The 25226-nt window shown below is 42.0% G+C and overlaps 1 protein-coding gene across 3 annotated transcripts in view; it reads left to right on the forward strand.

Moving 5' to 3' along the window:
- The first annotated feature begins 6562 nt into the window (after positions 1 to 6562).
- LOC120029334 (caskin-2-like) overlaps positions 6563 to 25226 on the forward strand; it is a 94320-nt gene continuing 75656 nt past the window's right edge. For all 3 annotated transcript variants that reach the window (XM_038974566.1, XM_038974567.1, XM_038974568.1), the window contains exons 1-2: positions 6563 to 6859; positions 10812 to 11393. In XM_038974566.1, coding sequence (XP_038830494.1) covers positions 11300 to 11393 — 94 coding nt within the window. In that variant the 5' untranslated portion in view covers positions 6563 to 6859; positions 10812 to 11299. The remainder of the gene's footprint in view (positions 6860 to 10811; positions 11394 to 25226) is intronic.

A 25226-nucleotide genomic window follows, 5' to 3' on the forward strand; every position in this document is an offset into this window, starting at 1 on the left:
ACCGACTGGCCCATTTCAACAACCCCTTTGGTTTCATGGGCTACAATCTATCTCTCTCTGTATCTCTGTCTCTCTGTCTGTGTGTAAACATGGTACATTATGTTATTATGTGAATATATCCCGTACTGTATGTTATTCTGTGTTTTATAATGTATACATCTCTGTATTTCTGTGTGGATTTGCTGTGCTGTGGTGGACAATGGAGGAATACTCAACAGCTCTGGGATGGGGAACGTTATAGATGCCCGTGACTCTGTGTTTAGGTGAGGTGTGCTCACACAAAGATTGTACTTTGAGTAGGATTGTTGAACTTTGTGATCTTGTGAGGGGCATTTCTCATAAAGCTGATGTAAATGTCAAATGGTTTTAATCTGGTTAGGTCCTTGTAACTGATTCAGGATCAGCTCTCAGCTCCCAGTTCTGACAATACCCATCAGTTAGCTAAACAATAATCTGACCCTGAACCAGTTGGTAACTAAAAAAAAAGTACCCTAGTCTTAATCTGTGTCCGCGGGACACTGACCCACTGAGTTTCAGTGCAGCAATGTTTTGACCACGACTGGGTCCTCTCCTAGTGCAACCCTTTAGACCTGTTGGAAACTACAAACATCTCATTTAGGATGAATGGGGCTGTCACTGCTGGTTTTGAACACGACGTTGGAAGCAGAACATCCGTCTACGTCCACACATCCTTCTCCGTCACAACATCACTGGGCAGTCTGAATAAACAAGGCTTCAGACAGCTACCCCACAACAAGGTGTGTAACAAGGGCTGCCTACCAAACAGCACCCTATTCCCTATACAGTCCACTACTTTTAACCAGGGCCCATAGGGGATATTTAGGGGACAGGGTGTCATTTGGGATGCACAGTGCTTGACTTGGACTGAAATCGGAGTCTGTACTTATTTTGGGTGCCGGTACTGTTTTATATTTAGGTGCAAGGAGCACCACAATACTTTCGAGTGAATATTCTATGAGGAACAGGAGCTCAAGCAGTAGAAAATGAGGTGCCGGTACTCCGGCTCGATGAGCTCCTGCACAACTCAAGCGCTGGACACAGACAATGACAACAGCAGTAAATCTTCTGAATCATCCAGTGATTTTTACATGAAGATACCCCTCGGCTACACCGGAGATCATTTATCTCAATGGGACATAATGGTTTAGATAAAGGTTAGATAACAGAACAAAAATCACTTCACCCTTTAACATGGAATCCTCATTCCATCTTTTTTATCTGTGTGTTCTGATCCCAGAAGGCTCAATATACTGCAACTTCCTAGAGTCACTGATGAAGAACAGAAGAATACCAGCAGAGAAATGTAATGGACGGACGTAATAACTATTATTATCAATGCATTTGTTTTGATAGGATTTCTGAGCATTTCTCAAAGCGCTTGACATTTCATGGGGTATCGTCTTTACTGATTCTGTTCCAGGCTGAGATCATATTATGGCGGCCATTTTAACAAGAGCAGCTAATACTTTCTCCACCCTGACTTCCTCAGATACATCTGGAGCAGGTATGACCGACTCTTGAGGGCCCTTCAAAGGTTAACTTGACTCCAGGGTCATCATGACAAATGTAGTGTCTGAGGTAACTCCTGACAGGTTTCTGAGGTCCTGGAGGCTGAAGACAACCCTACAGCCATACAGTAGATCTACACAGGGGCGCAACTTTGGTTTTAGGGGGGGGGGGGGGGGGGGGGGGGGGGGGCATAACTATATGTGTACACTACCGGTCAAAAGTTTTAGAACACCTACTCATTTAAGGGTTTTTCTTTATTTTTACTGTTTTCTACATTGTAGAATAATAGTGAAGACATTAAAACTATGAAATAACACATATGGAATAATGTAGTAACCAAAAAAGTGTTAAACAAATCAAAAGGTATTTTTTATTTGAGATTCTTCAAATAGCCATCCTTTGCCTTGATGACAGCTTTGCACACTCTTGGAATTCTCTTAACCAGCTTCATCTGGAATGCTTTTCCAACAGTCTTGAAGGAGTTCCCACATATGCTGAGCACTTGTTGGCTACTTTTCCTTCACTGCGGTCCAACTCATCCTAATCCATCTCAATTGGGTTGAGGTCGGGTGATTGTGGAGGCCAGGTCATCTAATGCAGCACTCCATCACTCTCCTTCTTAGTAAAATAGCCCTTACATAACCTGAAGGTGTGTTGGGTCATTGTCCTGTTGAAAAACAAATGATAGTCCCACTAAGCCCAAACCAGATGCGATGGCGTATCACTGCAGAATGCTGTGGTAGCCATGTTGGTTAAGTGTGCCTTGAATTCTAAATAAATCACAGACAGTGTCACCAGCAAAGCTCCCCCACACCCTAACACCTCCTCCTCCATGCTTTACGGTGGGAAACACACATGCGGAGATCATCCGTTCACCCACACTGCGTCTCACAAAGATAAATCTCCAATTTGGACTCATCAGACCAAAGGACAAATTTCCACCGGTCTAATGTCCATTGCTCGTGTTTCTTGGACCAAGCAAGTCTCCTCTTCTTATTGGTGTCCTTTAGTAGTGGTTTCTTTGCAGCAATTCAACCATGAAGGCCTGATTCACGCAGTCTCCTCTTGTCTTCAAGTCTCTACTTGAAGAAACTTTCAAAGTTCTTGAAATTTTCCGTATTGACTGACCTTCATCTCTTAAAGTAATGATGGACTGTTGTTTCTCTTTGCTTATTTGAGCTGTTCTTGCCATAATATGGACTTGGTCTTTTACCAAATACAAGTACACCACATCAGTCACTGGATTTATCAATAAGTGCATCGAGGACGTCGTCCCTACAGTGACGGTATGTACATACCCCAACCAGAAGCCATGGATTACAGGTAACATTCGCACTGAGCTAAAGGGTAGAGCTGCCGCTTTCAAGGACTCTAACTCGGAAACATACAAGAAATCCTGCTATGCCCTGCGACGAACCATCAAACAGGCAAAGCGTCAATACAGGGCTAAGATTGAATCATACTACACCGGCTCTGACGCTCGTCGGATGTGGCAGGGCTTGCAAACTATTACAGACTACAAAGGGAAGCACAGCTGTGAGCTGCCCAGTGACACGGGCCTACCAGACAAGCTAAATCACTTCTATGCTCGCTTCGAGGCAAGCAACACTGAGGCATGCATGCATCAGCTGTTCCGGACGACTATGTGATCACACTCTCCGTAGCCGACGTGAGTAAGACCTTTAAACAGGTCAACATACACAAGGCTGCGGGGCCAGATGGATTACCAGGACGTGTGCTCCGGCCATGTGCTGACCAACTGGCAGGTGTCTTCACTGACATTTTCAACATGTCCCTGATTGAGTCTGTAATACCAACATGTTTCAATCAGACCCCCATAGTTCCTGTGCCCAAGAACACAAAGGCAACCTGCCTAAATGACTACAGACCTGTAGCACTCACGTCCGTAGCCATGAAGTGCTTTGAAAGGTTGGTAATGGCTCACATCAAAACCATTATCCCAGAAACCCTAGACCCACCCCAATTTGCATACCGCCAAAACAGATCCACAGATGATGCAATCTCTATTGCTCTCCACACTGCCCTTTCCCACCTGGACAAAAGGAACACTTATGTGAGAATGCTATTCATTGACTACAGCTCAGCGTTCAACACGATAGTACCCTCAAAGCTCATCACTAAGCTAAGGATCCTGGGACTAAACACTTCCCTCTGCAACTGGATCCTGGACTTCCTGACGGGCCGCCCCCAGGTGGTGAGGGTAGGTAGCAACACATCTGCCATGCTGATCCTCAACACTGGAGCTACCCAGGGGTGCGTGCTCAGTCCCCTCCTGTACTCCCTGTTCACCCACGACTGCATTGCCAGGCACGACTCCAACACCATCATTAAGTTTGCAGACGACACAACAGTGGTAGGCCTGATCACCGACAACAACGAGACAGCCTATAGGGAGGAGGTCAGAGACCTGGCCGGGTAGTACCAGAATAACAACCTATCCCTCAACGTAACCAACACTAAGGAGATGATTGTGGACTACAGGAAAAGGAGGACCGAGCACACCCCATTCTCATCGACGGGGCTGTAGTGGAGCAGGTTGAGAGCTTCAAGTTCCTTGGTGTCCACATCAACAACAAACTAGAATGGTCCAAACACACCAAGACAGTCATAAAGAGGGCACGACAAAGCCTATACCCCCTCAGGAAACTAAAAAGATTTGGCATGGGTCCTGAGATCCTCAAAAGGTTATACAGCTGCAACATCGAGAGCATCCTGACTGGTTGCATCACTGCCTGTTACGGCAATTGCTCGGCCTCTGACCGCAAGGCACTACAGAGGGTAGTGCGTACGGCCCAGTACATCACACCCACCACCCGCCAACCCCTCTTTTACGCTACTGCTACTCTCTGTTCATCATATATGCATAGTCACTTTAACAATATCTACATGTACATACTACCTCAATCAGCCTGACTAACCGGTGTCTGTATGTAGCCTCGCTACTTTTATAGCCTCGCTACTGTATATAGCCTGTCTCTTTACTGTTGTTTTATTTCTTTACTTACACATTGTTCACCTAATACCTTTTTTGCACTTCACTGTAAGGTTGTATTTAACGCACGTGACAAATAAACGTTGATTTGATTTGAAATAAGGCTATCCTCTGTATACCCCCCTACCTTGTCACAACACAACTGATCAAACACATTAAGAAGGAAAGAAATTCCACAAATTAACTTTTAAGAAGGCACACCTGTTAATTGAAATGCATTCCAGGTGACTACCTCATGAAGCTGGTTGAGAGAATGACAAGAGTGTGTAAAGCTGTCATCAAGGCAAAGGGTGGCTATTTGAAGAATGTGAAATATAAAATATAATTTGATTTGCTGAACACTTTGTTTACTACATGATTCCATATGTGTTATTTCATAGTTTTGATGTCTTCACCATTATTTTACAATATAGAAAATTGTAAAAATCAAGATATACCCTTGATAGGTGTATATACTTTTGACGATAGTGTATATAAATGCAAAATTTTTTCTGTCAGATAAACACTCCAAAACAGCCTACCCGACTGTTTGTAGGCGTCCACATGGTCCTAAAGCACACTGTTGTCTTGTTTTGTATCACATTCCAATGATTAAACTGGGGGGGACAAAAATTATATTTCAGAATGTGGGTGGGGACATGTCCACCCGGTACCCAGTGAAAACGACTCACTGAAGATGCATTATGTGGTTCTCATGAAGTGTCAGTTCACAATATGAAATGATCTTCTTGTCTTTTCTCTCAATCAGGTGCCTATGGCTTCAGCACCTTGGACTACAAGTACTCAAACTACTACTCTGACAAACAACACTCACCAATTGTATTTGTCGTCAATCATGATTATATAAAGGAGATGAAAACATGGAAGAAGTTCCATGACAAAAAATGTATCAAACTGTACAGTGGAAAGGGACATGTGGATAACTGATTATGAAAATATCATCCTTAGACTTCTATCATTCACTGTACATTTTTTATCGCTGCATTTTCATTGTACATAGATGTTACAGATAAAACCTCAGATGACTCAAAACTCAAAGTAATTTCAGTGTTGAATGCACTGTGAGTGGTTCTGAAAGAGTGTAATGAGCCAAGGAGATAGGAGGCATTGTAACACTCACTCCCACTCATGTTTGAGTTTGCTACCAAGACAGAACATTCTTTGAGTGATGCAAGATTGTGTTAAAATTGCAAAGAATGGTTAACATTTTTAAATTCTTGAATTAATCTGTTTCTGATAGTTTATTCGCTCTGTAAGAGAAGCTATGCATGATTCATTGCTTAAACAAGACTAAAATACATGTATTTCATTGTCGTACTTTTGAAAGCACACTGCATCGGTCCATTTGATTTGAGTGCAACGGTTGTGTCACTTACGATACCCCGTCTTACCAACAGGTGTCACTAAAACCTAACAACTTCGAACTGTGGACCGTTTTATTTATGTTTCCTTGACTACATACACAAACTCCTTTCCAAACCCTATCAGAGCAATTTAATGCCACTTGGATTGCGCGGCTTTCGAATATTTCTACACAGTAAACCCGACCTAAGACCTTGTCTTGTCTACTATGGACATCTTAATTCTAGCTCCAATAAATTATAACTTTAGCCTAACTACCGATACAGAGTGCAAGGGTCTAGACTGGGGTCTAGACTTTTTGTTTTCTTTGTTCTACTGTATTATTGACTGTATGTTTTGTTTATTCCATGTGTAACTGTGTTGTTGTATGTGTCGAATTGGTATGCTTTATCTTGGCCAGGTCGCAGTTGCAAATGAGAACTTGTTCTCAACTAGCCTACCTGGTTAAATAAAGGTGAAATAAAATTTTAAAAAAGAGTCAGATATTTGCTCACTCCCCTAATGATTAAGGATAGTATGGGAGCATGGTAATCTGATCCTGGATCTGTGTTTTAATTCGCGACGAAGTTCTCCACCAGAGTTTTGATGCGTGTGGAGGCGGAGCCAAACTGTTGGAGCCGCGCGCTTCGCTCTAGGTCGCAGAGGGATTTGGCGAAAGATATGTCCTCCTAACGCAGGGACAATTCAGGCGAGTTATCTTTCAGGAATTGTCTGTCTGGCGCGAATGACAGGATTTTATTTACTGGAAGCAAAATAAGATTTAACTGAATAATGTCAGTTAGACTTTCAATAATGTATCTAAACGTTGTCTGGATTATGTGTTGCCAGTAGCAGCATAACTTCTTCATACAGGCAGATTCCATTGAGTCTACAAGCACCTGACTCGCTGAGCACTACACCCTGGCTTCACCAGTCCAAGGTCAAGGACCGCATAACATCTGTCAACATTTTCTGGTGAGTTTGTATTTTCCCTATTCGTTGGTTTATTATTGAGTGGTCTTACAAGACCACAAATCAAAAAGCACTTGATTTGGTGAAACGTCCGGGGACCCGGAGGAGAGATTTGAAAACCACTGATCTGTTTGTGTTTCAAGATAGATGGGTACACCTGCTTGTCAATAGTAGCCTATATAGCTGGCTATCTCAGGTTTGTTTTAAGGCCAGTTTGTTTCCCTAACTACAGGGACGCAATCTAGCTAACAGTACTGTGTTTAGTTACAAATGTTTCTACATGTGCCTCCCTCGTGGACAGCTGCTGATTAAGCTATAATGTGACGTTATGACACCCTCTAAACCAGGGTTTCTTAAACTCCGTTTTGTTTTTTGCCCTAGCACCACACAGCTGATTCAAATAACCAACTCATCATCAAGCTTTGATTATTTGAATCAGCTGTGTCGTGTCAGGGCAAAAAACGAAACGTGCAGGGGGGTGTCGAGTTTGGGAAACCCTGGTCTAAACTGTGTGTACTGGGCTTGGTGTCAATCCATAGGACAGTCATTTGCTAGCTGGCAAGCAAGGTGCCTGACCAGTTTTAAATTAGTGGCTCATCATGGCACGAATGAAAGGCATTAATTAAGCTACTACTAGCTGGCCGGGCTCCCGAGTAGCGCAGCGGTCTAAGGCACTACAGGCGTCAATACAGACCCTGGTTCGATTCCAGGCTGTATCACAACAGGCCGTGATTGGGAGTCCCATAGGGCAGCACACAATTGACCCAGCGTCGTTAGTGTTTGGCCAGGGTAGGCTGTCATTGTAAATAAGAATTTGTTCTTAACTGACTTGCCTAGTTAAATAAAAAGTTCAGAGATCATATAGCCTAACTTCTGAGTGGAGTTAAAATGGTTTCATGACTGCTTCCTTACATGATGTCATCTCCCTTCACATAAGTGTAGCCTAAAATAGAACGATATTATCATCAAAGCTGATGTGATCTGATGTGTACAATAACCTATCACAGTGTTGTATAGGCTAGATGTAGTTAGCCCCACAACCTGATGGTAAACAGAAGCCCTGCTGTAGACAGAGACACCAATAACAGCTCCTCCTTCTAACTCGTTGTTGTGCCATTATGTCCCAGCACAAGATTTCAGAAGAATGGGGGGGGGATGTAATTGAATGGGATAGAGTAAAATAGAAAGAATAGATTATTGTCCTTGTGAAGGAAAATTATTTGCCAGGTGACAAACAAAAAGTACCCACATTCAGTTGTCATGACAGGTTTTCTTTTGTCGTTATACAAATGAAAACGTATTTGTCACGTGCCAAATACAACAGGTATACAACCTTACAGTGAAATGCTTACTTACATGCCCTTAACCCTTAACCAACAATGCTTTAAGAACTTAAAAAAGATAAATAAGTGTTAAGTAAAAAAATAGAAAATAAAGTAACAAATAATTGTACAGCAGCAGTAAAATAATAAGCGAGGCTATATACAGGGGGTACTGGTACAGAGTCAATGTGCGGGGGGCACCGGTACAAAATGCCGTCTGTTTATTCTAGTCTCTCTTTCTCTGTTTTCCAAAGCAAGTCAAATAAACTCTCGCTCTCTCTCAACCCCCTTCTGTCTGTGTTTATTTCTCCACTTTTTATTTTCATCACTCTCTCATTTGTTTTTGCCCAGAAGATATCCTGTTTTAATTGGGGTTGGGTGGCTACAGCTCTGCGTTCGTTGTCTGATGTGCCTCATCTCATTCACTTGCAGCTGCACACAAACCCCCCACCAAAATGTTTTTTATTTTTATATAAAGTACCAGTCAAAAGTTTGGACACCTCATTCAAGGGTTTTTCTTTATTTTTACTGTTTTCTACATTGTAGAATAATAGTGAAGACATCAAAACTATGAAATAACACATATGGAAACATGTGGTAACCAAAAAAGTGTTAAACAAATCAAAATATATATTTTACATTTTAGTTTCTTCAAATAGCCACCCTTTTCCTTGATGACAGCTTTGCACACTCGCTATTCTCTCAACCAGCTTAATCTGGAATGCTTTTCCAACAGTCTTGAAGGAGTTCCCACGTATGCTGAGCACTTGTTGGCTGCTTTTCCTTCATTCTGCAGTCCAACTCATCCCAAACCATCTCAATTGGTTGAGGTCGGGGGATTGTGGAGGCCAGGTCATCTGATGCAGCACTCCATCACTCTCCTTCTTGGTCAGATAGCCCTTACATAGCCTGGTGGTGTGTTGGGTCATTGTCCTGTTGAAAAACAAATGATAATCCCACTAAGCACTAACCAGATGCGATGGCGTATCGCTGCAGAATGCTGTGGTAGCCATGCTGGTTAAGTGTGCCTTGAATTCTAAATAAATTAGTGTCACCAGCATAGCACCCCCACAACATCACACCTCCTCCATGCTTCATGGTGGGAACCACACACGCGGAGATCATATGTTCACCTACTCTGCGTCTCACAAAGACACGACGGTTGGAACCAAAAATTTCATATTTGGACTCATCAGACCAAAGGACAGCTTTCCACCGGTCTAATGTTCATTGCTCGTGTTTCTTAGCCTAAGCAAGTCTCCTCTTCTTATTGGTGTCCTTTAGTAGGGGTTTCTTTGCAGCAATTCGATCATGAAGGCCTGATTCACGCAGTCTCCAATGAACAGTTGATGTTGAGATGTCTGTTACTTGAACTCTGAAGCATTTATTTGGGCTGCAATTTGAGGCTGGTAACTCGAATGAACTTATCCTCTGCAGCAGAGGTAACTCTTGGTCTTCCATTCCTGTGGCGGTCCTCATGAGAGCCAGTTTCATCATAGCGCTTGATGGTTTTTGCGACTACACTTGAAGAAACTTTAAAAGTTCTTGAAATTTTCCGTATTGACTGACCTTCATCTCTTAAAGTAATGATGGACTGTTGTTTCTCTTTGCTTATTTGAGCTGTTCTTGCCATAATATGGACTTGGTCTTTTACCAAATAGGGCTATCTTCTGTATACCTCCCCTACCTTGTCACAACACTGATTGGCTCAAAGGCATTAAGAAGGAAAGAAATTCCACAAATTATTTAACAAGGCACACCTGTTAATTGAAATGCATTCCAGGTGACTACCTCATGAAGCTGGTTGAGAGAATGCCAAGAGTATGCAAAGCTGCCAAGGCAAAGGGTGGCTACTTTGAAACAAATTAAAATATATTTTAGATTCTTAACACTTTTTTTTTTTTTTTGGTTACTACATGATTCTATATGTGTTATTTCATAGTTTTGATGTCTTCACTAGTATTCTACAATGTAGAACATAGTATAAATAAAGAAAAACCCTGGAATGAGTAGGTGTGTCCAAATGTATGACTGGAACTATATATTTATTATTATAACCTTTTTCTCCTGGATATTTTTTTATCCCCTTAGTGCTGATGCATGGCTTTGTCCTCTGTGATGTAGCATTAAGGGAACGGGATTAAGATGCAGTCACTTCTGCCTTCTACGAAGCATTCCTAATGTCACCCTATTCCCTATGTTACGTACTACCTTAGGAGAATTGGCAATTGGAGTTCCAGACAGCTCCAAGGGAGGAAAAAAAACAGTTGAGGGGAAAGTGGAAGGAGTAAAAGGAGATGTATTCCGTCATGGAATGATCCTCAGGTAACCATGGTGGAAGGGCTTCCTGAGTGAAATAATGGTTTTAGAATGACACCATCCTTAATTAGGTTGTAGTAACAACCTGTAATAACACACTTATACCAATAGAATATTTAGAGGGGATTTCGTCCTTGATAAAGTCATTTTTGTTTATCATTTACATTGCTGTATACTTGGAATGTAGTTGAGTACTAGCCTAGCAGTGCATTGGCTCCACACTGAGCTTTGCAAGTGGTTTCATTGAATGGTAGTAAATTCCCAGCTCGTGAAGGCATGTCTCTGTTTTCTAATGGCATGTTCTACTGTTCCAGGTTGGCGGACACAGAGGAGAACCCGAAACACACCCAGCCCTGAGGACAAGTAGACTACGCGACACACCCTGCCCTGAGGACAACTCCAGAAATACTGCATTTTAATTTAGACCAGGACAGACAACAACCAGGCCCCACACACAAACACACTCTTGTAACAAACCGACCAACAAAAAGGCAGAGGAACAACAACCAACTACCCCAATTTATCTCACCATCTCACCCAGCTGGTGCCTAGGCTCACACAGTTAATAACAATGGTCTGGTCCGTTCCTATCTGATTGACACAGACTGACTGGCTGGCTGGTTTGGGTGTTTTGTGACGCTCCTCTATACGTTCATCATCATTGTATCTGATTTTGAAGAGCTGAAGGACCCACCATGCATCTGACTGTGTGAAGTTGAGCGCTCGACTGCCAAGGACCACTTAGACTACTGACCTCGTAAGGGCCGTGTGTGCTCACTGGTTGCTTGTGTGGTGGTCGATCATGGGTAAGGAGCAGGACCTCCTGGTGGCAGTGAAGAGTGGAGACATCCTCCTGGCCCACAAACTCCTGGCCAAGGTCACATACAACAAAACCAGTGAGTACCTAGACACACACACACACCTGCTTTCCCGTTCAATTCCTGATGCTGCCTGTGTTTGTTTTCAGAGCATGTGTATCTGTTGGCTTGATGTAATGCACAGCAGAGGATAGTATGGGAGAGTGAAACGGAGATTGCCCGTCCCTTATTCGAGTGGTACTATTCTCTGTATCAAGGAAAACTTTTTTTTAACATGGCAGTATCAGGTTCAACCATCCACCACAACCAGTGATCCATTTAGCGGTCAAACAATTTGAAGTTAAATGGAGTCAAACCCCACAACAACATGACTTAGTCTCCAAAAACAAGACGCTGGTACTAGGGCTGTGATTGTCACGGAATTTGGGATGACATTAATTGGCTGGCAACGTGACCGCGGTCACCGTAATAACCGTTCAGGGGGGGGACGTATCCTCTCCTCTGCTCTTGACTGCCATAGAAATGGAATGAATAGAATGGGCATCCCCATTCAAGTCAACAATGTCATAATGGGTGGACTGGAGGCCATTGCGAGTGTACCCATAGAAGCAAAGCAGGAGGTAAAAATGCTAAAATATGTGCTATGATTTGTTCACTCAACTCAACTGGCATTCCAAAAAGTTAATTCCATTGCAAGAGCCACATCACTTAACATCATTTGAATGAACATTCTACATTACCATAGAAATGATTGCATCACAATACAAGGCAGCCATTGCTAGTGTACGTATGAGGTTCCAATTTCATTCTGTTTCTATGTGTGCTGCTGCTGCATTGTGGGGGGTGTTGCCTAGGCAACTGAAGACTAGTTTGCTGTTTCAGCAAGTAGCAACAATGTTTCATCACGTTGTTAAGAGTCCATGTTACCGCAGCAACAGACTCAAACCGCACAAATGCCCGGCTGTTCGTTCCACACAATTGTATAATTTTTTGGTATTTTTTTATTTTCATTAAGGTGTTCATCCATAACCATTGGTTACACGGTTATATAGTAGTTGTGCCAGCCTTAGCTGGTACAGTACAATACATGTCTCGAATGCCACCCTATTCCCTATATATTGCACTACTTTTGACCAAAGTCCCCTGGTCAAAAGTAGTGTACTGTATAGTGAATAGGATGGCATTTGGGATGCACCCTCCGTGTGGGTTTGGAGCTTCAGTGTTACTTATTTGTATAGATTCCTGTCAAACAGATCGCAAGATTAGCCCAGCGTATCATTGTTGCTAATGACAGTGTTCTCCTTAAACCCTTCCCTCTCTCTGCGAAACTTCTTTGTTGCTGTTATCTGCCTGTGCTGTGCTTTCATCATGGCTGCTCTGCTCGGTGGCAGGCTCAGAGGAACAAGGGCTGCTCTGCTCGGTGGCAGGCTCAGAGGAACAAGGGCCTGGCAGAGACGCATGGCATGGGGTTAGCGTTATCCCTACACATCATGACACGCTGCTAATGCCTTTCAACAGTCAAACACTTATGGGCTAAATGTTTCAAAGCTCTGGAAAATAAATTATAGGCCTAGTTGTTGCATTCATTTCTTCATTTGCTGTGCGATTTTATTTTGCTTCACCAACTTTCTGGATGTAACTCTACCCTGAATGTAAAAATAGGCTTCTTTCTGGTGCGTTGCAATGCTTGCTTTACGATCCCTTCCCAACGATGCAGAGTATTAAAATAAAAATAGTAACACAAGGAATAAAATACACAGTGGAGCTTTTATACAGGAAGTACCAGATCAGTGTACAAGGTATTTGAGGTTGTACATGAAGGCAGGGTAAAGTGACTAGGCATCAGGATAGATAATAAGGTATTTGAGGTAGATATGTACATGAAGGCAGGGTAAAGTGACTAGGCATCAGGATAGATAATAATCAAGAGTAAAATTAAAAACTGAGCAGCAGCAGCAATTGAACTGCCAGTGTGCGTATGTGAATGTGTGTGGGTGTTTGTATGTACACTGAGTACTCCAAACATTAGGAACACCTTCCTAATATTGAGTTCCACCTTCTTTTTGCCTCAGAACAGCCTCAATTCGTCGGGGCACGGGACTACAAGATGTCGAAAGCGGTCCACAGGGATGCTGGCCCATGTTGACTCCAATGCTTCCCACAGTTGTGTGAAGTTAGCTGGATGTCCTTTGGGTGGTGGACCGTTCTTGATACACAAGGGAAACTATTGAGGGTGAAAAAACCCAGCAGCGTTGCAGTTCTTGACACAAACCGGTGCGCCTGGCACCTACTACAATACCCTGTTCAATGGTACTTACCTTGTTTGTCTAGCCCATTCACCCTCTGAATGGCACTCATAGGGCTGTTGTGGTGACCATATTTCCGCCACACCGGCAGTCAGGAATCATGACCATAGTAAAATTCCACGTGACCATTGAGTCCTCTTAAGCACTCTGGACATGCTTTGGTAGAACCCAACTTGCTAATAGCCATCAGGTCCTAATTACCTGGTACTCAGCTATTGTTCCTCTAACCACTCTGACATCAATGCAATTGATAATCACATCAAACACATATCATCAAAACAGTAGGCCTACAGTACCTCACTACAGTACTTTTAAAACTCACCTCACTGTGATGATCAATTTGAAGAGAGAAGTTCAACAGCAGGTTGAAACTGGGTGTAAAACATGGTTGTTGATGTTGTTTCAAATCCTAACACAAGGAAATGGACAGCACTTTCTAAGGTGATGATTCATTAGAAACACCCATATTAGAGCTTATGCATAGGCTTATGAGCACACGCACAGTTTTATTTTTTTATTTTTTATTCTGCTGTTATGCAATACATTGCCTACCGCATATTACGCATGGCAGAAAAACATAAAACCAAATAGATTTTAAGATGTCTTTGGTACATTATTGGTCTAGCCTATACTAAATAAAAAATAATGGAGTAATCTCCTTTTGAGTTGTGGACTGTATTATTAAGTATATTGGATGGACTGGTTACCTTATGTTACTCTCCAACATTTCTATCCATGAGTCTGGGAGAGAACATATAGCCCAAGGCGATGCTGTTGGTTCATTGATTGTGCAGGGTGGCGTACAATTAGCCTACAATTAGTGAATTTGTATTTGATTATGAATGGCCTAGTAATAGGGCATTTAAAAAATAAACATAATTAATTGGCTGACACATTACCTTTTTAGCTACAGAATATCTCACCACCGTGAGTTTACTTCTCCTTTATTCCTTTCTCCAGCACACAGAGGGGCTGTCGAGTTTTGTGATATTAGTTTCGTTGCGAAAACATGTTACTATCGATGTTCCCGAACACAGATTTTATTTGGTTTCACAAATTAAGCACTGAGCAGAGAGACCTGCCTCCTTTCGGGGCAGAGACAGTACGCTCCTCAAACAGGAATATCACCTGTCGGGGCAGAGAGAGTACGCTCCTCAAACAGGAATATCACCTGTCGGGGCAGAGAGAGTACGCTCCTCAAACAGGAATATCACCTGTCGGGGCAGAGAGAGTACGCTCCTCAAACAGGAATATCACCTGTCGGGGCAGAGAGAGTATGCTCCTCAAACAGGAATATCACCTGTCGGGGCAGAGAGAGTATGCTCCTCAAACAGGAATATCACCTGTCGGGGCAGAGAGAGTATGCTCCTCAAACAGGAATATCACCTGTCGGGGCAGAGAGAGTACGCTCCTCAAACAGGAATATCACCTGTCGGGGCAGAGAGAGTACGCTCCTCAAACAGGAATATCACCTGTCGGGGCAGAGAGAGTATGCTCCTCAAACAGGAATATCACCTGTCGGGGCAGAGAGAGTATGCTCCTCAAACAGGAATATCACCTGTCGGGGCAGAGAGAGTATGCTCCTCAAACAGGAATATCACCTGTCGGGGCAGAGAGAGTATGCTCCTCAAACAGGAATATCACCTGTCGGGGCACAGAGAGTACGCTCCTCAAACAGGAATATCACCTGTCGGGGCACAGAGAGTACGCTCCTCAAACAGGAATATCACCTGTCGGGGCACAGAGAGTACGCTCCTCAAACAGGAATATCACCTGTCGGGGCAGAGAGAGTATGCTCCTCAAACAGGAATATCACCTGTCGGGGCAGAGAGAGTACGCTCCTCAAACAGGAATATCACCTGTCGGGGCAGAGAGAGTATGCTCCTCAAACAGGAATATCACCTGTCGGGGCACAGAGAGTATGCTCCTCAAACAGGAATATCACCTGTCGGGGCACAGAGAGTACGCTCCTCAAACAGTGGTTGATTTGTGGAGTGAAGTAAGTGTTATTTATTTCTCTTCTGCTTCTATTAAACACATGCTCCTCTATAAAACCCAAGTAGCCTACAAAACGGACCAATGGGAAGGCGTGAGGCCTCCATTCGCTATTGGAGTGCATACAGATGACGTATTATTTCCCCTGCCACTGTTCTCATCTATTTCATAATGGGCCTTTCTAAATCTAAACAAATTATCTATTAGTAAAGACAAGATTCAATTGAGAGTAGTCTGATTGGTGTAAATATGATCACTTGATAAGAACATCTGTTTGGCAACCAACAGAGCGCAAGCTTTTTTTTTGCTACTTTCTGAAATCGTCAATAGCAACCCATATATGTTTTGATTTCTAAAACATTCTAAGGTTTGTATCATTCACAACTAAAGTTACTAAATAACTCAATCTAGCATATAGGACCTGTTTCAAATGATCACTTTTACGCTCAAAGTAGCCACTTCATATGCGCGGTCGCTCCGGAATGGGGAAAATGATCCTTTCTATTTTATTCAGTTAAATTATATTCTTCTTACTATAAAATCTTATAAAATAAAATGGCACAGGACTCAAGCATATCTTGTCGGCTAAATGAACAAGCCTACAGCCTATGGAATGGAGCATAGCCAGATAACATAGGCCTTGAGTAGGCCAACTCATATTCTGTTCTTCTGAAATGCATCGTCTTCATATCATGTTTCTTTAGACCCGACTAAAATAATGGATTTATTGTGATAGTGTGTATTAAATTGATTTGTTCGACTTGTTTAAATGTAGATGTTCCAATGGCGCACGTCAGCGGCTTGTATTTGTGGAGGCCTGGAGATGCTAACAGTGTTTGTTAATTAACTGTCAGTTACTGTGAGACCGGCAGTCTTTTGCATGACAATAACCGGCTGACAAAAGTGGATTTAAAAGATGACATCAATAAGGGATCATAGCTTTCACCTTGATTCACCTAGTTATTCTATGTCATGGAAAGAGCAGGTGTTCCTAATGTTTTGTATAGTCTAGTGTGCGCGTAGTAGAGTCAGTGCAGATACTTCCGGTACCATTTAATTGACTATTTAGCAGTCTGGCTATTTAGCACTCTTATGGCTTGGGGGTAGAAGCTGTCTCGGAGCCTGTTGGTTCAAGAGCTGATGCACCGGTACCATTTGCCAGATGGTACTACAGTGAACAGACTGTGGCTTGGGTGGCTGGACCCTTTGGCAAAATCTCGGGCCTTCCTCTAACACTGCCTGATATAGAGGTCTTGGAAGGCAGGGATGCTTGATACTGGTGTTGGAGTCGTGCGTGGCTACACAGTTGTGGGTGAAAATTGATTACAGGAGGGGACTAAGCACACACCCCTGAGGGGCCCCCGTGTTGAGGGTCAGCGTGGCGGAGGTGGTGTTGCCTACCCTCACCACCTGGGGGCGGCCCCTCAGGAAGTCAGTATCCAGTTGCAGAGGGAGGGGCTCAGTCCCATGATCCTTAGCTTAGTGATGAGCTTGGAGGGCACTATGGTGTTTAAACGCTGGAGGTAGTCAATGAATAGCATTCTTGCGTAGGTGTTCCTTTGTCCAGGTGGAAAAGGACAGTGTGGAGTGCAATAGAGATTGTGTCATTTGTTGGGGCGGTATGCTAATTGGAGTGGGTCTGGGATGATGGTGTTGTGAGCCATGACCCGACTTTCAAAGCATTTCATTGCTACAGATGTGAGTGCTACGTGGCGTTCTTGGGCAGAGGGACTATGGTCTGGGTCAGGGAGAAATTGAAAATGTCAGTTAAAAAAACTTGCCACCTGGTCAGCACACAGTCTGAGTAGGCGTCCTGGTAATCTGGCCTTGTCATTGTTAACCTGTCTACACTACGGGACAGAAATAACCTATAGGGAGGTCAGAGACCTGGCAGTGTGGTGCCAGGACAACAATCTCTCCTTCAACGTCAGCAGTACAAAGTAGCTGATTGTGGACTACAGGAAACAGAGGCCCGAGCACTCCCCCATTCACATTGACGAGGCTGTAGTGGAGAGGGTCCAGAGCTTCAAGGTCCTCTGTGTCCGCATCACTAAAAGCCAATTTATACTTGATCAGGAAAATGTGGTTGGAGGCTTCGTATGGAGGGTGTGACGCAATTGCGTAGCATGCGGAGGCATACAGAGGCATCGCTGTGCACATCACAAATGTTGTGACAATGCGGAGGGCTCCGTATAGCTCCGCATTGACATGATTGGTTGGTAGGTGAGGACGGGTGGGAGGTCCTGTATAAACACACAACTCACTTCCTTGACCACTTTCTTCACAACAGCTCTGCTCTGCTCCAAGAAGCACAAAAAGTAGGTTTGCTCTGACAACACCTCTTCCCCTTCAGGAAGTTGAAAAGATTTGGGATGGGCAGACCCTTAAAAAGTTCTACAGCTGCACCATTGAGAGCATATTGACTGGCTGCATCACCGCTTGGTATGGCAACTGCTTGGCATCCAACCATAAGTCCCTACATAGGGTAGTGCGTACGGCCCAGTACATCACTGGGGCCGAGCTCCCTGCCATCCAGGACCTATATACTAGGCGGTGTCAGAGGAAGGCCCTAAAACATTGTCAAAGACTCCAGCCACCCAAGTCATCGACTGTTCTCTCTGCTACTGCACGGCAAGCAGTACCGGAGCGCCAGGTCTAGGACCAAGCGGCTCTTGAACAGCTTCTACCCCCAAGCCATAAGACTGCTGAACATTTCAGCATAAGACTACCTGTACTATTTGCGTTGACCCCATTTCAGTTTTTTGTTGTTGTTGTTGCACTGGCTCTATTTACACTAACTTGACTCACCTACACACTACACTCACACCAACACATACACACACACACATACTACACTGACACTCCAACACACACCCCACACACACATACTACACTGACACTCCAACACACACCCCACACACACACATACTACACTGACACTCCAACACACACCCCACACACACACATACTACACTGACACTCCAACACACACCCCACACACACACATACTACACTGACACTCCAACACACACCCCACACACACACATACTACACTGACACTCCAACACGCACCCCACACACACACATACTACACTGACACTCCAACACGCACCCCACACATACTATACTGACACTCCCAACACACAAATACTACACACATACAACACACACTCACACTACATATGCTCACACACAAAACACACACATGCATATTGATGACACACACACACACACACACTTTAACTCTCTTCACATACGCTGCTGCTACTCTTATCTATCCTGATTGCCTAGTCACTTTTATCCCTACCTACCTACAATAGTACATATTACCTTATAAAAAGTCTATGTGTGTGTATTGTTAGATACTGCCTTTGGAGCTAGGAACACAAGCATTTTGCTACACACATAATAACATAGGATAAATATGTGTATGCAACCCCTATTTTTTTTTTTTCTTACTTTTAAAACGCTGCATAGTTGGGATATGGCTCGTAAGTAAGCATTTCACGGTAAAGTCTACACCTGTTGTATTCTGTGAAATGTGACAGATAATATTTGATTTGACCCAGGAGGCCTAGGAGGCTATCTGTTGTACAGTCTGTTCTAGAAGCTTCCCAATGTCATCACCATTGATGACACACACATATACAGTACCAGTCAAAAGTTTAGATACACCTACTCATTCAAGTTTTTATTTTATTTTTTACTATTTTCTACATTGTAGAATAATAGTGAAGACACCAAACTATGAAATAACACATATGGTTACCAAAAAATGTAGTAACCGAAAAAGTGTTAAACAAATCTAAATATATATTTGAGGTTCTTCAAAGTAGCCACCCTTTGCCTTGATGACAGCTTTGCACACCCTCCCTGTCAGGGGGTTGAGGATGTGGTCAATGTAAGGTCGTTCATCAGTGCAGTAGTGTTGTAAGACGGCTGTCCCTGTCCTGATTAGTGACTACTGAAGTTGAATTGTATGCCTATTGATTAAGATGTAAAGGCTCTATTTGTAAGTACGTGCGTGCGCATGCGGTGGTCCTGCAGTGGGGTCTTGTCAGGACCAGCCTCAGTATCAGGGCCAACCTATATGTTATATTGTTGCCATGGCACCCTACTAGCAGCTATTTTTAGTTTTTGAGAATATTTGAGTTTTTATTGCATATCTGGTGTTTTTGAGCCACAGATTTGCAGATTGACTGGCAGGTTAACACTTTTTTTTGTCTTGGCTAGCTAGCTAGCTTTTGTTTTGAAAAATTAATCTGGACACAGCGCCACATTTTTTTGTTTCACATGGCTGCCAATTCCTGATCTTTTGAGAACATCATTTGAGGAGTGGCCTGAAGCGTGAGAGGAATGGGAGGTGGAGGAATACAGCAGTGCTGAGGCTTGTAGTGAGGACAACTGGCTACTATTCTGAAAGTTGTGTGGTGATCTTTCTGGCGCCCAGAGCTGTTGAGGCATCTCCCAAGTTGGTGTTATACAGAGTGGAAGAGGAGAAGTCCAGTGGCTATAAGACTCAGGCTGGTTCCCAGACTTGCCCTCCTACAAGTTCATCAGCAGACTCCATTGCCACCATGATCCTCTACATCTTCGGAGGATGCAGCTTTCAAAGACTTGGCCTCTATTGGTCGAATTGTCATGATATTTTGCATGTCTTCTTTTTTTTTTGCTCTTGAGCTTTGAGATTCTATGAAAAGCGCTGTAGAAATGTCATCATTACTTTAGCCAGGCAGATGGAGAGAGACCACCAGAGCACTGACTGGACTCAGGGCTGGAGGAGGGGTCAGAGGTCACGGGGTTAGAGGAGGATCAAGGACCTTTGGTCAGAATGGTCAACAGGAAAGACGTAGGTCTCTTACGGGGATGTGACATCATATAATTTTGGACGACAGTAATTGACCAGCCAAATGACCGCTGTCTTTGTAATAGCTGTTCTGCACTGCATGTGCTGCCATAGAAATATAATGAGTAGAACAGGAGTCCCCATTCAAGTCTTTAAAAAATATATTATTTTTTTATTAACAGTAACATGCAAAACATAAACATAACAGCCAGAGGGATTCCACAAAGAAATGAGAAAAAAACGAAGAGAAAAAAAACTAATCCACATTATATCAATTCAAATACAGACATATAGCGAATACATTTTTTATCGTTTTGTATATGTTTTAAAGACTCTAAATAGTTTTCCAAATCAGATTTAAAAAAGCCCCCTTTCCTAATTTATCTAAATAAATGTTGATTTGTGTATGAACATTTTTCCTAATAAAATAGAGGTTTATGACATACTCACGTTCAATTGTGGAATCAGTGTAGTAAAATAATATGTCAAACTTAGAAATTTCAATGGTTGTATGCAATTTGAGGCCAAGATATAGTTTTACGTCAGTCCAGAACACTTCAATATATAAACAATGACAGAATAAGTGTTCAATAGATTCAGTTTCTAGTTCACAAAAACTGCATTCACTGGTAACATCAGGTATATATTTAGAAATCAAGCTACTACACGGATAGAATCTATGGATAATCTGAAAGGAGATCTCCTTTACTTTATTGGTCACCATACATTAGTGTGGAGTCAGCCATGCACGGCTCCAGTTTACATCAAACGATGAAGCCCAACGAAATATCGCAGAGGGAATAGACTTCCTGTTGAAAATATCCCTTAATAAACTATTGTTGAATTTCGTATCTAGTAGACCAATGCCATTCACCTGGATATCGCTTACAATCGGAGATATTCCAAAATATGCATTATTCTGATGTAAAGTTTTTATCCCACTAGGTATAGCTTTAATAACAGTGTCATATTCCTTGCATGAAACCTCAAAGTAGTATCTTTCCATAAATCCTTTCAGTGTAAATAGATTCCCACTAATATTAACTAATTGGCTGACAAGGACAATGTTTTTCGAGAACCAGTTACGGTAAAATAACATGTTGTTTCTATGTAATATCAACCCATTGTTCCATATAAAACATTTATGAGGTGAAAAGTTGTGCTTATACAACAAAGCCCAGCACATTTAAAGCCTGCTTGTGAAAAGCCGCCAGTTTCACAGGAAGTTTACCCACAATATATGGACATTGTAGTAAAAAATTAAGCCCTCCGAACTTCTGAAAATCAAAATGAGGTATAATATTCCAGAAACTAGGAGGATTTTTTTATGTACCTTTTTAATCCAGTTGACCTTTGATATCTGATTGAAGAGAGTGGAGTCTAAGACATTTAGACCGCCATCACAAACCCTGTTGGTGATAACATCTCTCTTTATCTTATGTGGCTTGTTTTTCCATATGAAGTTGTACAAAAGCCTATCTAAGGTACAGCAAGTGGATTTGGGAATGTCAAAAGATAGGATGCACGAGATAGCCACTCAGCTTTGGACAAAAGCACCCTTCCTTGAAGACTTAAATCCCTCCCTAACCATGAGGATCTTTTTTTGTTGTTGACAGATTCAGTTACAAGGTTCAAATTAAGATAATTCACAGCCTTAAGATTTTTGGTGATCTTGGTAGGTTACAGTAACTTTTTCAGATGTTACAATCTGCTGGATTGACAGCTCCTTTCAAAACAAACATCTCACATTTGGTAAGATTTAATGCCAAACCTGAGATTTTGGAGAACTGCTTCACGATATCCAATGCTAATCTAATTTGTGACACATTTTTCAAAAAAAGTGAGGTGTCATCTGCCAGTTGGGATATCTTGATCTCTCTGGCCTGGAATGTAATGCCTTCAAATAGACTTTTATGAACTAATGAGCATAAAATTTGAGATACTAACAAAAATAAAAAATGTGAAATTGGACAACCTTGTCGTATTCCTTTGTGAATGTTAAACCTTGAGGATGTTCCATGACAGAGTTTGATACAGCTATTGCCACCATTACACAGAGTTCTAATAGCATAAAAAAAAAAAGACAATCAAAGATAAAATTGTGACTTACTGTATCAAATGCTTTCTGAAAATCCCAAAATAGGATAACTTCTTATGGCTGCAGGGGCAGTATTGAGTAGCTTGGATGAAAGGTGCACAGAGGTGCCCAGAGTAAACGGCCTGCTCCTCAGTCATAGTTGCTAATATTTGCATATTATTATTAGTATTGGATAGAAAACACTCTGAAGTTTCTAAAACTGTTTGAATGATGTCTGTGAGTATAACAGAACTCATATGGCAGGCAAAAACCTGAGAAGTTCCACTTCCTGTTTGGATTTTTTCTGAGGGTGGCAGATTTTCAACCAAGCTCTCATTGAAATTACAGCGAGATATGGATGAGTTTTCACTTCCTACGGCTTCCACTAGATGTCAACAGTCAATAAAACTTTGATGACTCTAATGTGAAGGGGGGCCGAAGGAGACAGGAATTAGTCACCACTGCCACGAGCTGACCATGCGCGTTCACGTGATAGGCAGCTCTGTTCCATCGCTCAACTGAAGTCAATCTAATTCTCCGGTTGGAACGTTATTCAAGATGTATGTTAACAACATTCTAAAGATTGAATCAGTACATCGTTTGACATGTTTCTACTGACTTATGGAACTTTTGGACATTTCGTCACGTTATAGTGGACGCGCTTTGTGACTTTGGAATTGTTTACCAAACGCGCTCACCAAAGTAGCTAATTGGACAAATAACGGACATTATCGAACAAATCAAGCATTTATTGTGGACCTGGGATTCCTAGGACTGCATTCTGATGAAGTTCATCAAAGGTAAGGAAACATTTATCATGTATTTTCTGGTTTCTGTTGACTCCAACATGGCGGCTAATTTAGCTATTGTTCTGAGCGCCGTCTCAGATTATTGCATGGTTTGCTTTCTCCGTAAAGTTTTTTTGAAATCTGACACAGCGGTTGCATTAAGGAGAGGTATATCTATAATTACATGTGTATAACTTGTATTATCATCTACATTTAGGATGAGTATTTCTGTTGAAACCATGTGGCTTTGCAAAATCACTTGATGTTTTTGGAACTAGTGAATGTAACGCGCCAATGTAAACTCAGATTTTTTGATATAAATATGAACTTTATTAATCAAAACATGCATGTATTGTGTAACATGAAGTCCTATGAGTGTCATCTGATGAAGATCATCAAAGGTTAGTGATTAATTTTATCTCTATTTCTACTTTTTGTGACTGCTATATTTCGCTGGAAAAATGGCTGTGCTTATTGTGGTTTGGTGGTGACCTAACATAATCGTTTGTAGTGCTTTCGCTGAAAAGCATATTTGAAATCGGACACTTTGGTGGGATTAACAACAAGATTACCTTTAAAATGATATAAGACACATGTATGTTTGAGGAATTTTAATTATGAGATTTCTGTTGTTTGAATTTGGCACCCTGCACTTTCACTGGCTGTCACTGGCTGCATCCCGTTAGCGGGATGCAGCCATAAGAGGATAACAGGGAAGTCATCCAATAGATCACAATACTCAACCAAGTCTAACACCAACCTCAGATTATTAGATATATGGCGCCCTTTCATAAATCCTGATTGACATTCATCAATCAGATCTTTCAAGCAAGACTTTAACCTTTTTGCGAAGATTAAGGCTATAAATTTGTAGTCGTTGTTTAGGAGTGTGATTGGACGGCAATTATCAATATTTAAGAGATCCTTGTGTGGTTTAGGTATAAGAGTAATAACCCTTGCTTCAGATAGTTCTCCCTTCCTTATAGCCTCCTTAAAGGTTTCAAGTAAAAATGGTGCTATTTCTTCAGAGAAGGTTTTGTAAAATTCAGAGGTTAATCCATCACAACCTGGAGATTTGTTATTTTTTAACTGAGCAACACCTTACTGGATGTCCATAATGGATAAATCTTGACAACAAGACCGATTTTTAAATTCTTCACTAACCGAATTAACATTCTCTATAGAATCAAGGAGATCCTTAGTCACTCAAATTGTTATCTAAGGAGTAAAGATTCTCATAAAACTTAGTGGTAAAGTCTGATAACAACTCTCTATCCTCAGTGGTAACCCCATCAATCTTAAATTTCCCCTCTCCTCTTTTCCAAATTAAAAAAGTATCTACTGTTCTTTTCACCTTTTTCAATCCATTGTTTTCTGTATCTTATGAAGGCTCCTCTAGCCTTTTCCTCATACAATGTATCTAGTTGATTCTGTAAATCATTCAATTTAGCTTTCTCATTAAGATCAAGATGCTCAATCTCTGTGATATCCACAATTGTCTTAGAGAGTTCAGCTACCTCACATCTCCTTCTTAAAGCAAGCCGTTTTCCATAAGTAATACAGGCTGAGCGGATTTTAAATTTCAGCAGTTCCCAATATTTCCCATATTCTGCATTAGATGTAGCTAAACTCCAGTAAACAAAAATTAGATTCTTAATCACATTTTTTAAATCATCATGCATTAATAATGAGTTATTTTATTTCCAATAACCACCAGAGTATTTCTTACCATCATTACTGCACATTCTTACAGTCAACCATATGACTTTAAGATGCGTCAGGACTGCAGGCAGTATTTTTACCTCTACAGTGTTGGGCTCAAGACTAGAGGTTTTCACCCACAAATCAATTCTTGATTGTAGAGAACGATCTCTATTACTCCATGTGTACTGTTTCTCT

The sequence above is a fragment of the Salvelinus namaycush genome, chromosome 35 (assembly GCF_016432855.1).
Source record: "Salvelinus namaycush isolate Seneca chromosome 35, SaNama_1.0, whole genome shotgun sequence".
NCBI lineage: Eukaryota > Metazoa > Chordata > Actinopteri > Salmoniformes > Salmonidae > Salvelinus > Salvelinus namaycush.